General features: G+C 33.9%; 2 protein-coding genes across 9 annotated transcripts in view; one reads left to right on the forward strand and one right to left on the reverse strand.

Moving 5' to 3' along the window:
* LOC138333522 (homer protein homolog 2-like) overlaps positions 1-13649 on the forward strand; it is a 56014-nt gene extending 42365 nt beyond the window's left edge. For all 8 annotated transcript variants that reach the window (XM_069281955.1, XM_069281959.1, XM_069281956.1 and 5 more), the window contains 7 exons: positions 1497-1628; positions 3534-3719; positions 4150-4292; positions 4810-4966; positions 5625-5744; positions 8265-8345; positions 8749-13649. In XM_069281955.1, the coding sequence (XP_069138056.1) occupies positions 1497-1628; positions 3534-3719; positions 4150-4292; positions 4810-4966; positions 5625-5744; positions 8265-8345; positions 8749-8946 (1017 nt within the window). In that variant the 3' untranslated portion in view covers positions 8947-13649. The remainder of the gene's footprint in view (positions 1-1496; positions 1629-3533; positions 3720-4149; positions 4293-4809; positions 4967-5624; positions 5745-8264; positions 8346-8748) is intronic.
* Positions 13650-13659: 10 nt separating this feature from the next.
* LOC138333523 (tRNA (adenine(37)-N6)-methyltransferase-like) lies at positions 13660-18067 on the reverse strand. Its single transcript, XM_069281960.1, has 4 exons — positions 17738-18067; positions 17385-17483; positions 17269-17327; positions 13660-16133 (listed from the first exon to the last, which is right to left on the reverse strand). Exons 1-4 carry the CDS (start codon positions 17899-17901, stop codon positions 15205-15207), a joined length of 1251 nt encoding a protein of 416 aa, XP_069138061.1. The 5' UTR covers positions 17902-18067; the 3' UTR covers positions 13660-15204.
* Between the last annotated feature and the right edge of the window lie 1032 nt (positions 18068-19099).

Here is a 19099-nt window from a genome sequence, read left to right on the forward strand (position 1 = left end):
TTAGGCAAGGTCATTAATTGTATATAAATGGTCGTACTGTTTATTTACCATTGCAATTCGATATACTGATGAAAATACCGATAAACAGCTACCCTAAAACATCCCTAATTTTTTAAGCCTCGTAATGCCAACATTTTCTCGGTACCTGATATTGCAAGCACCATCTGTGGGAGCCATTTAGGCTCCGAGTTCACCTAAATTTCATACCTTTGAAATTTGAATGGCTTTTATTTCTGTTGGCAAATTCTACAAGCTGCACTTGATTGACTAAACGGAAACTACGACGGAGGGAAATTTATTATTGTACCTTCTGTTATCTCAGAAACATTTCCTGCTGCAAGAAATAAAAAAAAAAAAAAAAAATAAAGGTGTTTGCACTTTTGCCATCCAATGAGAATGTAAATTTATTTTCTCTGTGTTAAAATGGTAATAGGTGAATTTGTATCTTGTATGGGTATATATTTCATTAGATAGAGAAGAGGAAAGCCCTGATACATTCGACAGATGCAGTATTTAACATGGACAGAAAGTGTATATGTATTTTCTATTTATGCTTTAAATCAATATCTGAATCAATTAATGTTTATCGCATGCGATTGGTTGCCTTACGGTAAATGTCCATATCCAAGTCCCTTGTACTGCGGGTATTCTCATCATTTAGATTAGTACTGTCGTCCTGAGAATCCTAATTACGTTAATTGAGCGAACAATACAATTAAAAGATTTGCTAATTAAATAGAGTCTGAGAGTACCTGGTATGTACAATTAGGAGGTTTTTTATTGTTACATTGATTAGGTTTTTGGTGGAACATGCATTTGTACATTTTGCATTGTAATTTTCTTCCTTTGAATTATACTGTTTCTTTGCAGATTACAGTTCTGTTCAGTAGAAATGCAAATCGCTTAATACTATTAAGGTCTTTTGTCATTCTAGTTTAACAACTGCTGTAATTTTGTACATACTGTCTCTAAGACAAAGGGTTGAGAGAAAATTGGTGAAATTATACAGATAAAAATGTTTATTTACAACTTATATACTAGCTAATGCCTTAGCGACCACCTGATCATTATGACCACTTTCTTAGGTTCCCAAATGGCCATTTATAAAAAAAAAACTTGACTATAAAGACCACTTTTCTCTTGTGCCTTGGGTGATCTTTTATAGACAGATTTTACTCAAGGCTGATATTTTAAATTTTAAGCAAATATCAAATATAGGACGTACATTTTATCTGCATTCAAGTATAATTAGATTTATCATAGATAGGATGTCATAAAATGGAGGGGAGGGGCGTCATATGCATGTCTTGTCCCTTTCTGTCCCATCTCGTCCCATTCTCTCCTGTCTTGATCTATGCTGGCGTGGACATTTATGTCTTACAAGCATTTCTAGTCTCTGGATAATTTACAACTTTTGTATTCTTTGAAGTACTTATTTGGTATATATATATATACATTAAGGTATTTGTTTTTACATATTTTTCTTTGTTTTACAGGCAATTATTAATAGTACCATCACCCCAGGGATGACCTTTACAAAGACCTCACAGAAGTTCGGACAGTGGTCAGATCCTCGGGCCAACACTGTTTATGGGCTAGGATTTACATCAGAGGCAGACCTTGCCAAGGTATTAAATTTATTATGCAAAAGACAGAGCAAAAAAAGTTTGGGGGAAACATTGCTGAAAAAATCTAATGTGAAGCAGTTAGGTCTCATATAATAAAGAAATATTATATATCTTAACATATGACTGTTTTATGAGACACAAATTTTATTACTCCATGAATTTATTGAACAGCTTGCAGTATGTATTTGTTTCATATACGGTGGGGTACTGTAAATGCTTTGTTTTATATACCATGGGGCACTGTAAATATTTTGGGTTTTAAATTTATAGCTCAATTTAAAAAGAAAATATCCAAGAGGATGCTGAAATAAAAATTGTAGAAAGCTATTTGTGGTCTCATGCAAACTGGTAATCAAATTAAACTATGAGGAATTAAACAGGAAATTCTCTTGATGAAGAAAAGGAAAATTAAAAGCAAGATATATCACAATTTATTTACAAAGAAATTATGATGAAGATCATAGATAACAAGTATCCAGAGTTCTATGGCCCTAGACAAAGTAGATATTTATGGTCCATGCCCAGCAATCAAGTGCAAAATGGTTTTTTTAAAGATATTCCTTTGAATATTTTAGGATGCTACAAAATGAAATCACCTTAATTGGATTACTGTAATTCAATTTCGGGCAAGTTTATTTCAGCACAAATTTGATTAAAGAAACAATGGTGTTTAATAGTTGAAACATTTTATACCACGCCCTATATAGCTATCCAATGATATAAAGTAAGGCGAGAGATGTGATTTTAACTTGGTCATGTGAATTTGAAATGAGATCATTTGAAACCTGGCACAGTAAATTAAATGAGTGCCCTGTTATATGGTCAGTGAATATTTGACACGTCTCTTTAAAAGTTAATAGATATTATATAATTTTGTCAGGTGGAATACCTGTCAGATCGGAATTTTAACTTGAACTGTCCACTATCATTGACAAGAAGATAGCGCAAGACTTATACCTGTGGTCATTTAGAAGACTGGACAGTGGTCAGCTTGGATTTACCTTTATATTATGTCCGCGGATACCCAGATAATTAACAGTTAATCAAGTGTAAATTTTATCTTATACCTCCCGAGGACATGTAAACTATAGGTCTCTATCCTAATAACTACTGAATCAGCCACTCCTCACTCTACGGCCAGTTTTCTGTACACAGATTTTCACACACAACAATATCATTGTGGAATCTTCCAATAAAATGATTGCGGTCGCACTTGATTAAACTCAGTCTAAAATGTGTTTAAAATGGATAGTTAAAGAAAAATCAATTGAACGAGAGCAAACAATCAGTATTTTGACATGACAAATATTTCGAAGGAAATGAAACAATTGTACATGGACTCCCAGATTTCAGTTTGGAATTCATGGAATTCCTAGATTTCCGACATTATTGTCACGGTGACCTTTAATGATAAGAGTATAAAATGAAACACTTGGAAGAGGAGTCTCTGACTCAAAGTGTTATCGACTCTAAATAAAGTCTATTATTATTATTATTATTTATAAATGGCGGGGAAACACTTGGTATACAAAGCATATCAATAGTACATGTATTTTCATGCATTAAAAGATATTTCAAGCCAAAACTTATAACAAAACAGTATTCCAGCTTTTTATCATGAAAATTTATTTACTCTTGTAAGTAGGAGGGATTTTTAAGATTTCTGCTGTTCTAGTTCTCACAAAATTCAGCATACCTATTGAAATCAATTAGATGTACCGGTGGAATGAAACCCTAAATCTAATTAAAGTTTCTGGTAGTTTTATGCTTGATCTTGTAGTAGCTGTATCTTTTGAGGTTATGTGAGATACCCGCTAGTCCCATGTTTTACATATTATACAGGGACCATTTTCAATAATGTCATACTTAAGAACTCTGTGACTACATTTTATCATTATATTCCAGTTTATAGAGAAGTTTAAGGAGGTGAAGGAACTGACAAGGCAGCAGGTAACCCAACAGAATGCTCAGGTCAACGGTAACGGTAGCAGTGAGGATGGACATGGCACCCCGGGGACGCCTCAACAGGGGAGACAATTCCTACACACACGCAGCTCCAGTCTCTCGGCCATGCAGGTTGGAGATGGACAGGTAAATTATCCATCAAGATTTCAGCCATTTTCAACATGATAAATGTGAATACTGGATAGATCAAGGAGATGACCTAGCACCAAATCTTAACACATTGAAGGTTATATAAGTAAGTCTGTCTCTGTGGTAATGTATTACAGCAGGCTTGACAGGCTAGAAGTCATGTATACAGTGAACCCTTGATAATCTGGATACCTTTGCCCCCATTGTAAATCGTCTGTTTCAGATATTTTCCCGACTACCAAATTCTGTGTCTTAGTTAATATGTGACTTTACGATAATCTATTTCCGTCTGGACTGCAAGTTTTTTAGACTATTGACGTCTGGATTATCGGGGGTCCACTTTATTAAGGTTTGAATTTAGCAGATCATATTTGAAAATTCTGTTTTCAATAAATTATGTTAACTTTAGTAAAATATTTATTTTTAGGGACAAGGGCAGGAGAGCCGTGAACCAGTGAATCTTAGGGAACGTCGTAACTCCTTCAATACTCCAGGCTCTCCTCAGTCAAACTCAGCCGACGGCCAACTCAAATACGAAAACGACAGACTCAAATTAGCTCTAGCTCAAAGGTTAGTTCCTTTCAGAAATGATAGGATGACATTTTTGAAAACATATTTGGGTAGTACCAAAGGGCATGTGTAAAGCTAGGTTTTAATTTTGTTACCCTCCTGAAATGGAGATACATTAAGCAAATTTAAGGAAAGATTGCATGCATCCTTAATACACATTTCAAAATTTAAAATTTGGTTTTCTTATTCTTCAATTAGAGTCCTTTTTCTACCACAAAGTTGCCAGAGGCATTTAATATTGCCTGTCATTTGATTTAATCTCAATTTGCAGGGAAAGCTTTCCAATTAATGATGGAGATCTGTAATGTTGATACCATGTATTAAGGTTCCTTTATAAGATCAAAATTCATTTAGTACAGTCAAATTAAATTTCACCAAAATTTTCACACATTCTGAATTCTGATTTTGCATCACTCAACTTCTACTGAAAATTAGAGTGCAGAAATGCGTGTTTCATTAACAATTGTCCAGTTGTAACTTAGAGCATCAATAATTTGATTCCTGGTGTAATTTACAGCTCAGCGAATGCCAAGAAATGGGAGATAGAACTACAGACTCTGAAGAACAATAATGCACGTTTGACAGCGGCTCTTCAGGAAAGCACGGCCAACGTGGAGGAATGGAAAAAGCAACTCGCTGCTTACAAGGAAGAGAGTACTCGCATGAAGAAAAAGGTAACAGGGCCAAAGTTGTATAAAGTAGTTAAAGGGTTAACTATGGTCTGTTTAATGTTCATTTGAACCTCTGAGCTTTTACTCAAAAAGATTTTTACCATAGTTAAAAAAAAATGCTAGAAATATTTAGGTTTTGAAAGGACCACTGTATATTCCATATTGAAGTTGATATTATATTAAGATCATTTTCTCTCATACCCAGCCACTTTCCTGATGCTGCCGTCCCTTAATTACAATAACTATTGGATAATATGTCTATGCTTAGTTATAAGTGCATCATTTATTATTACCCCAGGGTACAAGAATTGAATTTCTGAGAAGAAAATCAGCACTTGCAATTGGTGTGATGAGAAAATACAGAGAAAAAAGTTTTGCCTCTACTCTCCAAAATTACCAATAATGTGATTTATAATAGAATCTTATAGTCATAGTTATGTAATGCAGAATTACTCAAAATCAACAATTTTGTATCACACCATTCACTTGCGTAGGCTAAAAGCTAACGGCATAGCAACTCACTGTTTTGTTGATTAAATTTCATATAATATTGCCATGCATGTAAGATTCTCTATGTGTCATAGTTCTATTGTATGAAGTTCTAGAATCATTGTTCATATAATTTTACATATAAATTTTAATGTTGTTCTAATGTTAACAGATAGTTGAGATGGAGAAGCAACAGAATTCATCAGAGCAAGTCGGGGCTCTACAGGGGGAACTGTCACAGCTGACCGAGCGCTTAGAACGGGTACAACTCGACAATCAAGATAAACAAGATGTAAGTCTAACCATGCTGTGTCAGCTTATTGATGCTGATTATGGGGCGAGATTCATTGTTTTCTGAGCTCTAATCGCTTTGTGCTCTTCTAAGAGGCAACTTCTCAGAAGATCTTGCAGCATATAAACGGAAAAGCTTCCAGAAGTAGAAGAGTTACAAATGGAATGATTGGAAGTTTTATTCTAAAGGTACAAAAGGGCAAATCGAGTTAGGCTCTGAGAAATATCTTCAAATTTTTAACAAAAATGCAGATTTACAAGTCATACTCAGATTTTCACTTCACATACAGGTAAATTGTAAAAAAAAAAAAAAAAAATCAGGTAACAAAAAACTACTTTGAATTTGTAAAAATTCAAAGGGCAGACAACTGTAAAAGTTTCCCACATGATACTTTTCCATGTACAAAAACATGACAGAAAAATATTTAAGTATCTTGTATCTTGATAGATTGGGTTGATTTTAAATGAAAGGAGTCTAGTTTAAAATAATAATGATTAATGTATTAGGGAGTGCAGATTTTCTGTATAAAACTTATGAATATTTCAATTCATTGCTCGTTATATGTTGTGTAACTTTTTCAGCGTTTCAATATTCGTAAGATCTTACAAGTGAGTTATCACGCTGTCTAATACCTTAATTTCTCCTCCTGTACTACTTATTGCTGTTAAGATGTAATTTTCAATAATGTATATTTCCTGAAGTACCCTAATGCATTGAAGTGGAGATTCTAAAATTTGTCTTGTGATGATCTGAGAAAATGTTTTGAATTCAGATTAACAAGGCTTTCCTGTATATATATCTGTATTAAATGATTATTCATACATACTGTCTGGTTTGCTACAAACTGTCACTGAATTTGAAAGTCTGAAGTGAGGATCTAACTTGGGTGTCAGAGAATTTTGTTAGGAAGACTGAATTATCATATGTTTTGTTACAAATAAGTTTTAAAAAGATAATTGAAGCTCATCACAAAACATTTGTAGTAAGTCAAATTGTTCTTATACATGTAAAATATTTACTGTTGGTATTCATGATTTTTAAAACTGAAGTCTATACAGGTAGATCAAGAAACCATGAAGCTGTGCGGGAATATTTTTAATTTGAAATCTTTATTTTATCTGCCATTTCTTGCATATCTTTAACATGAATGTTAATCTAAATTACACATATGGTAATTCACAATAAACCTTAAGCATCTATACCAGAGACTATAAACTGCTTTCATTTAACTTTATTCCTACTTGATGCTTCGTATGATACACGTACAGTGCTGATATTGCTGTTATATGACCATGTTTCAGCAGATGACGATAAGTACCTGGTTTGATGCTCTATAATTGTCTATGTGGAGATGTTGAGAATCAGACTTGTCTGTGCTATTGTGGGTACAACTGAGAACAGAATACTATACCGCTATTCCTCAGTATTCCGTACATTATACATTCCTCAGTTATATATGTTCCAATCATTAAAATGGGAGAGGAAGTCATATAGCTGTAGCCATAATAGTCCTAGTCATATTTTAATTCAGTAGAACTGGATAATTTCATCAATTGTCACATGAAGGAGGGGGCATTAATGTCTTTTAGACGTTTTCTTGTTTTCTCTGAGATAGCATAGGCTACTACAGGGAGACTACCTCAAAATTACCTTGACTGTTCATTACGTCAAACCCAACATTCTATCGCAGTACTCCTGAAGTAAATGTGACAATACCAAATGATTATTGTGCAGTGTATTGATAATACATTGTTGATATCTCTAACCATCTCATTGTATCCATTGATTATATATATTGAAGTTATTTGAAAATGTCTGATTTATTGGTGTTATTTTTTGTCTTTCTAATATATGCATGTACATATTCTTTAATTCATGGGAGATACACCTATTAATCATTTGTATTTTCTGATATTCTACGTAATAAGATACCAAAGACAAGTATAGAAGATGTATGCCTATATATCAACTGTACTCTACAATATTCCATGTAATAAGATACCAAAGACAAGTATAGAAGATGTATGCCTATATATCAACTGTACTCTACAATATTCTATGTAATAAGATACCAAAGACAAGTATAGAAGATGTATGCCTATATATCAACTGTACTCTACAATATTCTATGTAATAAGATACCAAAGACAAGTATAGAAGATGTATGCCTATATATCAACTGTACTCTACAATATTCCATGTAATGAGATACCAAAGACAAGTATAGAAGATGTATGCCTATATATCAACTGTAATATTCTATCTAACCAAAGACAAGTATAGAAGATGTATGCCTATATATCAACTGTACTCTAACCAAAGACAAGTATAGAAGATGTATGCCTATATATCAACTGTACTCTACAATATTCTATGTAATAAGATACCAAAGACAAGTAAAGAAGATGTATGCCTATATATCAACTGTACTCTACATTATTCTATGTAATGAGATACCAAAGATGATAATATAGTGACTGTGACCTGGAATTTTGTATACATTTCTCCTTCTGTTTGCAGGAGATTAATCAACTAAATATGAGATTGAATGACATGGCAGTGAAGGAAACGGCAAGTTCTAGTCTACACGGTCGAATTCAGGTAAGTGGGCTACTGAAGGTTAAACAGGACTATTTCTCAGTTAATTACGAAAGAGAATTTTATAGTTTATTTTGGAAAGTAAATTGGTAAGATGGAAATGCAGTTTACTGGAGTAAACTGTATTTTTTGCCAAATCTAAGAATGAAAATACGTTGCTTTGGCCTATGTGAATGATGTTACATGTTATCTTTATCACATTAACATACCTGGCCCCAAGATCATGAGATAGTCTTAAGTATAAATCAGTCATAAGTTTAGACTTAACCAATCACAGATGAGGTTATAAAAATTGCATCTTTCCTAATTGGCCGAGCAAAAATTGAAGTCTAAGACTGTTTCATAGTTCTTGGGCCTTGTTCCCAATCCCATTACATTTTGTATTTCATTTATTTCTTTTTTCCAGACATTAGAAGATGAAAACCAATCACTAGCCCTAAAGGTGGAGGATTACCATCGGCAGTTACAGGAGTGTAGAATGTCACATGATCAGGACTCGAATGACCTCCTAAACTTACAGGACCAGCTTGGCTCCAAAGTGACAGAAATGTACGAAATACACGAACAGATTATATCATTAATACGCAAGGAGTCCAACAGTTGATACTAAGCAATAATACCTACATTCATGGTCTTCCTAATCTCATCATTATTATTGTTATTTTCGCTGCTTCTTCAGTTGCCTGTGTTGGAAGTTGTAGAACTTTGTCTGATGCCTATGCAGCAGTTCTTACCTTCTCGAAGAAATTCCTGGTGTCTGATCATGAGGCCACCTTTTTTTGTGCTTCTCAGAAGAGAAGTCCTGTTCAAAGATCTTCAAGATCTTAAAAATAAGAGGAAGCAGTATCGCTCAGCAGCAGAAGAGCTACAAATTAAGTGTATATTCTAGAAGTGAAAGAGGACAAATTGAATTGGTCTCTGGAAACTTCATTTTTGGAAGATCTTTACTGTTGGTAGTGCTAGACTACCAACTAAGGGATAATCTGATAATGAATGGGATTAAATTGATTTTGAATCAACTACAGAAATTAATCTGGAATACAAAGTTTTTTCAGCCAAACTTCAAGCCAGCCAAAACAACTACATCATATAGACTAAACAGGAAATTAACGTTAATTATATTGTGTTACATGATATTACATATTCTAAGGTTAATAAAAGCAGAAGGTAATTCCTCTTGTCAATCTGTTACAATGATTTGATTTTATGAAAAATGTGTTATTATGAAGTATGTTGTATGTTTCTGCCTACATCTACATTTGGTTTTAGATTCAATTTGTCTTTACGTGTTTTATCATGTATGGTGGTTGAATTGAGAGACTAAAAATATCGGGATATTTCTGTTTTATGGTGACACAATCTCACAAAAAATGTTACTCGGTATGTATCTGAACTATATAAAGAAATAATGAACCATTCCATGCATCAAATATAGCAAGGTGACAAATATGAACATCAAATTTTCCATTGTAAACTACTGAAATATCTTTCCTTGAAAACCTATGATGTTTTCTATCTAAAAGGCTATAATCATCTTCAGAGAAACGTGCATCCTTTAACATTTTGTTGTAATTAATCATTTCTGGTGGTAATTTTTGGTTGTTTGGTATCTCATAAAAAGTATTTTTTTCATGGTATGATTTGAAGCATGTTGTTAAACAAAACTTCAGAAATATTTGTTGTTTGAAAAAGCACGGATCAGCCTGTACACATTGGTGGTGAAACTATGCATTACTTTTCCAGAGTTTGCTCGCATTTTTCTTGAAATTTGAATCTTGTGTATATTGTTAAGGTATTTTCATACCTGTAACAGTATACACCAAGAAATTCCATTTGGTTAAAATCATTTAGATATAAAATTAATGGAGATAATCTTACCATGCAGATAAGCCAAGAAATAGTCAAAAATGTATGGTACAATTATTGCACACATTACATGTAGTTAAGTTTCCAGTTATGAAAATGTTGTTACAGAATTTTATTTGAATGTTTATAATTGATATTGAAATCAGTTAGTTTCTTAGTTTGTTAATTGATAGACAATTGATGTTCATTATTTTTGGTTATTTTACTAGATCTGACACAAGATTTTAACTCTCTCTTAATAATTTCGAACTTTTTATTCACTACTCAGTATTTTTGTTCCCGAGTGATATGTAAATTAGTCTGGCCCCTATGACTAAAGCATTATTACAAATCACATACAGTGATAAACTCAGGAAACTGATAAAACATTACTCAAAAGAAGTATTTAAATCAACTCGTGTTTTCTCGCTTCCTACCTATTCAACATCTTCATTTTACCTGTAATACTTTGAAGCTCTGGTAGATGTTTAGCGAATACATTGTACAATTATATGCTGCTACATTTTGTGTAAGAAAGCTGTGAATAGAGATATATAATCTGTGTATTGTCAGTTTGTGAATTAATTATTTTCTCTCCCTTTGTTTGATAAATAATAGCTAGAAGGCTTATGAACTCTATTGAACAGGCCAGTATTGAATTTCAAAGTTTATTTGAAACTTGTCAAATAATTTTAAAATCTTTGAAATATTCTTGTAAGCTATGAATGTAAGATATTAACGTGTACACAGGTATAATCGTACACAAGACAACAAAGATCTAGAGTTCCGGGTAAAGATAAAATTATACATTTTAACTGTAGTTAGAGGTCAGATGTTTTATAAAAGACTACAATTATTCTTTCATAAATCCAGATTGTTTTGATATCCAAGATTTTTTTAAAATTTTAACCTGGATTAGTAAGGATTTTGTAATTTGTCCATAATATATACTTTTAACTTTTTATTATTTTAAAATTATATATATTTTTTTCAAAGTTTTAAAATCCCTGGCAAAGGGAGCATGATTTTAAGTCAATGGTGCTGAAAAAACAAACCTACAAAGTAATTAATTTAGTAGTGAATAAATTAATTTAGTTTTTGAAATCCAGGAGAAAAATGAACATTTTGTTCTGCAATTCTGTTAATTTTTCATACTGCTACAAAGAGGTTGTTTCTTTCATTTATCCAAGGTTTTAATTTAAAACTTGAACATACCAAACCAGTCATATTTAAAATATTCTTCTAATTAAATGTAGGAGTAGAAGTAAAACCTTTTTATTTTTCAAATTCTACAAAACACAAGTTGATAGATGTTCTGTAATTGTTGATTCTTGTAACATTTTCTTATTGATGACACACAGGGACTTTACAACATGATCATTTCTATGATGAATCAACTTACTGTATAATTATACGGTAAAACAAGGAATTTTAGAATTCATCAAGGTCCTGTGTGCCTGAATAGTTCATTTGCATTTTATATTAAGGTTGAGTTTAATTTTGTCTTTTGTCTTTAAATAATCAAATTCTTTTATCCCCCGTGATGAGGTATATACATTGGTATATGTTACATATGTGTACAGCTGAATTGTAAAGCTAGGTGGTGTTTGCATTTTGTTAATTTGACCTATATCCGTCCTGTCCCCAATGTTGTCCATTTCCTTGATATCAATTTCCTTAATCCCTCCTACCATGACCACAAAGTGCCCCCATGGTGTTTCCTCATCCTTTTTTCCCCATCCTTTTACCCCTAGACATGAAGCCTTGTTGTCCCACATGACCTAAAACACTGCCTTATACCCGGTATTCTGTCTTTGCAGATTACAGAGTTACCTCCCTTGCGGTTAGGTATTGATTATTGGGTCATTATTTTGTGAGCAAAATTAATGTTGTTTCCTCTAAAAAGTATGGTGTTATGCTCACAAACATGTGGTGTCACAATCAATACCTACCTGCAAGGGCAGATAACTCTGTATTGAGTAAATACAGAATACTCGCCCATGTCCTCTGATGTTGTGCTTCCAATGTTTACACTCTTTTGCTGCTATCGGGGTTATTTTATTAATTTACTTCTTCATTCAGCTGTATAACTTAAAACTCTTGGTTTTCATCCTCTTTATAGGTAAATGATGGCTGAGTTTAATTTACTAATGGTATAAGGTTCTTTCAGAGGATATGGTCCAAAATATTTTAACATTCATATACACTGTATTGTTAAGGGTATTGATTTATGTTCAGGAATTTCCTATTGTCTGTGAGCTAGTCTTTATGTGTACAGTATTTAATGTTCTTTGCTGAAGATTCGACAAATTTTGCATACTTGTCTGAGAACGTAGTTTATACTTGAGGAATTTTATGATTTATGTACATTGTATTCTCTGTTGATTGCAATAATCAGATTTTAAAAGGTTGCTCTCTATATTTTATTGTGTTTTAAAATTATTCGGTTGTTTTGTGTGTTGAAATGTGTTAGTGACAAAACTGTGTAAAGATATTATTAAAATTGTTATTTCTCAAAGAAACTGCATGAGTATTGAGTAGTAATGAATGCTAGTGGAAATGAAAGAATGTGTTTTTCAAAGTTTTATTTTATCTTGGTATTTTGAAAGCGTTGTACTGAGCTGATAGGCCTGTGTCTGTATATATGCTTCAACATATCATTTTAATGTATAGAACATACATTTAATATATATTTATCTCATTGCCAGGATTTGTGGCTCTATCTCAAGTGTTGTGTCTATCTAACATCTGGCACAGGGGCTATTATAAATCAATGTAACAGGTTCCTTTGCTTTATTAAAACACTGAACAAATTTGGGTTTTAATAACACATGTAGATCTAGTTGTCTCTGTATTTCTGTTTTAGTTCACAAAATCTCAGATAATCTGTTCCTTTATATTTAGATCTGTCATTATCAATTTTATAATTTCTATTTTATGTATGTAAATTGCCCAATCTTGTCAGGATTCAATCCGCATCAAGCAGACTCAAAATACGTAAATATCTGTATAGAAAAAAAATGACATAGATAGTGGTAGCTATAGTTCCATGTATTCTTCAGTATATAGCATTAAAACATTTTTATTTTTCTGGGAAAACTTTATGGACACAGAATAAAACTTACACCGTTATACATTTATAAGGTTGGTGAATTTCTGTAAGGTTGTTGAATTTTTTATGTTAGTGCCCAAACGACATTTTAGGTTTATAACATGAACAGTGATGGGGAGTGACATATGCTGATCTGTTAACCTGTGGAGTAGCCAAATTAATTACAATTTATTTCGCCTTTGTAGATATAACAGGTATACATATTTACTTTATTTATTTATGATATATATATCTATGCAATATACACGTACAAATTTTATTTCAGACTATGTAGTGATAAAAATCAAACATCAGACAATTGTTCCTGATGAAAAAATACATATATCTAAAAATAAAAAAAGGAAAATGGCTTTATGTGTATTGTGTTTATTTGTCAGCATATCAATATATATAAAGATGCAATTCATCACAACATTCTATCACCATTTTGACTTCATATCATGATGGCAGGTAAAATATACCTTATTCAACACAATAAGCTCACAGGATGCTTAAACAAGAGATCCCAGAGGGATCTTGGCACCCACCAAAGAATGATCTATGTCTGACAATGGAAAGATGGATCTTTTCTCTACTTTTAAAACTTTTTCAAACATACTACACATAAAATTTGAGAATGATCCATTCAATACTTTCTGAGAAATAGCGACATCAAACTTTTAACTATCAAAATCCAAGATGGCTCCTTGTTGGCCATCTTGTCGATCAATCAGCCCCAAATCGCAACATGCACAACTAGGGCCCTAGGGGAACCTACATGTGAAATTTGAGATAGATCCATTCAATACTTTCTGAGAAATAGAGATAACAAACTTTAACGATCAAAATCCAAGATAGCTGCTGGTGGCCATCTTGTTGACCGATTGGTCCAAAAATGCAAAATGCACAACTAGGGCCCTAGGGGAACCTACATGTGAAATTTGAGACAGATCCCTTCATTACTATCTGAGAAATAGCGATAACAAACTTTATCAAAATCCAAGCTGGTGGCCATCTTGTTCACCGATTGGTCCAAAAATGCAAAATGCACAACTAAGGCCCTAGGGGAACCTACATATTAAATTTAAGAAAGATCCCTTCAGCACTGAAAAATAGTGATAACAAACCTTAACTATTAAAATCAGAGATGGCTACCTGGCGGCCATCTTGTTTTTCCGATCAGCCTCAAAATCTATATGGCACAACTAAGGACCAATGGAATCCTCCATGTGAAGTTTGAACAAAATCCCTTCAATAGTTTTCAAGAAATAGCGATTACAAACTTCACTGCCAAAATCCAATATGGCCCCAGCAGCCATCTGGTTTTACCGATCAGCCTCAATAACTGTATGGCACAACTAGGGACCAAGGGTACCCTCCATGTGAAGTTGGAACAAAATCCCTGCAGTAGTTCTCAAGAAATATTAATAACAAACTTCAACTGCCAAAATCAAAGATGGCTGCCTGGTGGCCATCTTGTTTTTTCAATCAGCCACAAAATCTGTATGGCACAACTAGGGACCAAGGGGACCTTCCATGTGAAGTTTGAACAAAATCCCTACGGTAGTTTTTAAGAAATAGTGATAACAAGCATTGTTTACGGATGGACGACGGACCTTGGACTCGGGGCGATTTGAATAGCCCACCATCTGATGATGGTGGGCTAAAAATGAAACAAAAACTGGGTGAGCTTAAAGAATCAAACTTGGACTAAACACTCATAACAACACTGCACAAAGAAAGTCATAAATTAATTTGAAAAAGAAATCAAATTTCAGTCTACAAAGTTTACAAATCTGCACATTATTTACTATTTCGAGAATTAATTTTTCACGATCATTAGGTAATGTAGAGTGAAACCATGAACCTAACTCCGTGAAAATTACCCGCTGTAGGGTATACCACAGGTAATAGATCTTAACAGTTTCACTTAGAGTTTTGTAAATGTTTTACTTGCAACACTGGTTTAATTCTAACAACTTCCACCAAATTCTCATCAAACCAACAAGTCACATGTACCTTGTCTACAACAAAGAAATACAGACTATCTGGACAACTCTGTCGCCGGTACACTGACCTTGGGTCCTCAGTCAAAATCTTACATATAGCACTGTGGGCTTCATTCGCGGATTCTAAGAACTCTAGTCTGTAATCCAAATCTTCTGCACTCGTGCTGAAGTTAGAGAGTTGTTTTTCTACAGTTTGTGTGAATCGTACAGTTAATGTATCTATAGGAGGTTTTTTCACCCAATTTGCTGTTTTAATTGAACTGCCAGGAACTGACGACTTTGAAGCATCATCTGTTTCTTTAGGGTTATTGTTTTGAGTTCGATTAGATTTAATAACGGAATTTTTGGATAAATCTATAGAATCTCCTGTGATATCCACTTTACCCACAGAACATTTTGTATCATCTATTGCTTTTGTTGTAGGATCATCACTTGTAGGAACTTTACTAGATAAAGAGACTTTAGTATCATTCATTTTTCCTGTTTGCTCACCACTTAAAACCTCAGTGTCTATTTCTGTTCTCAATTCACTGTTTCCAGAAACTGTTTCTTCAGTACAACAATCTTTTCTAATGCCACACACTTGATCTTGTTTCTGACAGCTCAGAACCGTCCTGCTATTATCATCTACTGATCGGTCTAAGTTCCTGTCATCTGCACTGGCGTCCACGGCTTGGTCATCATCACTAAGGTCACAGTGCTGGTCAGTATCTCCTGCGGTCATTGTGGGGGTAGTGGACGCTGCTGTGGACAGCCCTGGAGAGTCATAGCTGGGTATGTAGGGCTTGATGTCCAGAACTGGGGAACCATCCAATATATCTATACCTGATATATGGAGTTTGGCACCTGAAAACAGGCAGTAGCATTTCTGTACACAGGTACATCATAAATAGTATAAAAAAATTTGATATACTGAATCTACATAGATTTTCTAATGAATTGGAGTACCAAATTAAGTTGCCATGTAAATTAACAATTAGTGAAACTTAGGTATGAATCATTCACCTGCCACCTGGTGATCAAGGTGGATGTGTTAGTCCCAAGATATTAAATTAGAGTCATAATGTATAAGAAATTGTTCAAATATTTTCGCCTATTTGATTCCCGTGATCGTGAATGAATGTCAAAGTTATTCATTTGAACAAACTTTGTCGCCCTTCATCCCAGTATGCCACAGGCCCTATATCAGGTCACTTGACAAAAACCTGTTACATATGCAATATCATGACTCTGGTTTTTGAGAAGTTAAAATTGAAAAAAGAATCTATAAATTTGTGCATGGCATGATGAACATACCATATGGCATCACTATACGATATATACTGTTGAACAGTGGTGGGGGCTCTCACTCATAAGTAATAGTGTATTCATTTTACTTACTTTCTCAATTTTGGCTTTTAATTCCAGGGGAATTTTTACCCCCAATAAATCAGTAACACATACATTATATTTTCAAGAATACTTTGAGTCAAGAAGTTTCTCTGGCTCCTAGTACAGAGTCAAACTTTTTCTCGTGTCTTCTTTTTACGCTAACACTAGAGTCAAGTTGCTTCTTCACACTTCTGGGGAGTCAAGCTTCTTCTCTATATATGCTTAGCCATCTCTTTTTATACGTAAAGTCAAGTTGCTTCCCTGAAGTTCGGCAGGGTCAAGCTTCTTCTTTATGTAGTTCTATATTTAGAGTCAAGTCGCTTCTCTGGAGTTTCGACAGGGTCAAGCCTCTTCTCTATTTATTATTTTAGTTATGTAAGAGTATGTTATGTATATAGCTATGTATTGAGTGAGTAGCCCCTGATTGCCAAAATTTATGTTTACTGTAGTAATAAAAACAGGTAAACTGTTGATTGCGTTTTTGTTGCATATAAACTTATATACTGTTGAACAGTGGAACAACATGATCATACATATAAACTGGAGCACTTTTACCCTACCTCAACAAAATTAACTGGGGACTATAAATGTAAACAATACAATTACCCACCTTCCACCCTTTCCAGTTTTGCCAGGGTAAGCCCGATAGGGTTTGGTCGGTATGGTGACCTAGTAGAGAACAGTCCTAGTAGTCTTAACCCGATCGGGTTTGGTCGGTATGGTGACCTAGTAGAGAACAGTCCTACTCTCCTGCCATCCAGCCGTGGAGGTTTGACCTTGGCCTTGGTGTACTGGTTGTTGTTTTTGTGGAACTCAAAGATTATCCTGAAATCATCACACAAAATATTGGCAACTTCCAGTAATACCATTGGTACAGATTTGTTACAATTTGTTTTAGCAGGAAAACACATTCTCAATTATTTGTAACATAGAATGTTTCATTTTGACAATACATGTATAGTTCAACTGAAGTTTCGCATTAAAGTTTGCATTAACTAAATTACAACATTGATAAGTGTTTAATGTTCAGTAGTTAAACTTTTACTTTACTAAATATGGAATATCACCTCTGACCTTACCAAATATGGGAGTACTGTTGGATGCCGTCTAGGGAGTGTTCAGGTGTATTGAAGATCTCCTTACTGATGGTGATACTGCCTCGAGCCATGTCACAGACTGACGGCTGACGAGGGGTTCCATTCTTATAGGTAAATAGTGAATTCACCACCCCAATGGGCTTCATGTTCACAGATGAGAACTGAAATGATGAAATAATTATGGATAGAGAAGTATGTCACAATCACGGGGAAGTACTTAAATGATGTTACTATTATATCTAATGACTGCCATATTAAACTTCCTTCCCCATTTAGATCAGATTGTAGAATTACATATGTTACCCTTCTTCATATGATACACCATAAGTATTCTAGAGAGTGAAGAACTTCTCAATTTCTTCCATAGAGAAATCAAAGTGGTGTAGTATGTGAGTACTTGTAGGGTTGGTTTTATTGCATCAGACATGTAGGATGTACTAGAGCTTAAAGGTGGAGGACCTGGAGAAAATCAATACACTATACATGTATTGGCAATACTTGGCAACTTCTTCAAAGGTTTTGGACAAATGTAACACAGAAGTGGAGGGTAGTGGACAAGTGATAGAAAGTCAGACATCTGAGCAGCATCTCGGCCTTTGTGCCTCTTTCCAACTCCTTCCCAATTTGTGTAGATTTTAAATGCAGGGTAAGTTCAATAGCATTAATTGAAGACAATCATCATTCATTTTCTGTATCTTTGCAGTCAGAAACCATGTCAAAGCACAGAGGAATCTGCTTATTTCCATCTCCTTTGTGAGGTTATTGTTTACATCTCTTCGGTTTTATTAGTTTAACGTCCAATTAACAGCCAGGGTCATGTAAGGACATGCTAGGTTTTTTGTTGGAGGAAAGCCAGAGTACCTGGAGAAAACCCACCAATCAGCGGTTAGTAACCAGCAACTGCCCCACATGGGATTCGAACTCACGACCCAGAGGTGGATGGCCTGTGGTAATATGTCGAAACATCTTAACCACTCGGCCACTGGGCCCCAAAATTGTACATCTTGTCAACATTCTATAACATATATATATAAATACTACATGAATAAAAGTTAAACAGATAAAACATTTTTACTTGGAGTAAAAAACATAACTACTATAACCAGAGATAATACGACATACAGGAAACTTTCTCTATACATATAGGTCAGAGCAGTCAGAACTCAACAAGAAGAAACAAAATTGTCTCCATCCAAATCAATATTTTCAGTCCAAAAAAGTTTGCTATAAACTTGTTTTAATGTAATTGCTATTAATTGAAATTACTTTGTAATAAAGTTAAAGGGAAAATGTTAAAAGCATTGTTTCCTCCAAGGCATAATACAACTTTTATGTTCAGTTTTA

Source organism: Argopecten irradians, chromosome 10 (assembly GCF_041381155.1).
Source record: "Argopecten irradians isolate NY chromosome 10, Ai_NY, whole genome shotgun sequence".
NCBI classification, from domain to species: Eukaryota; Metazoa; Mollusca; class Bivalvia; order Pectinida; family Pectinidae; genus Argopecten; species Argopecten irradians.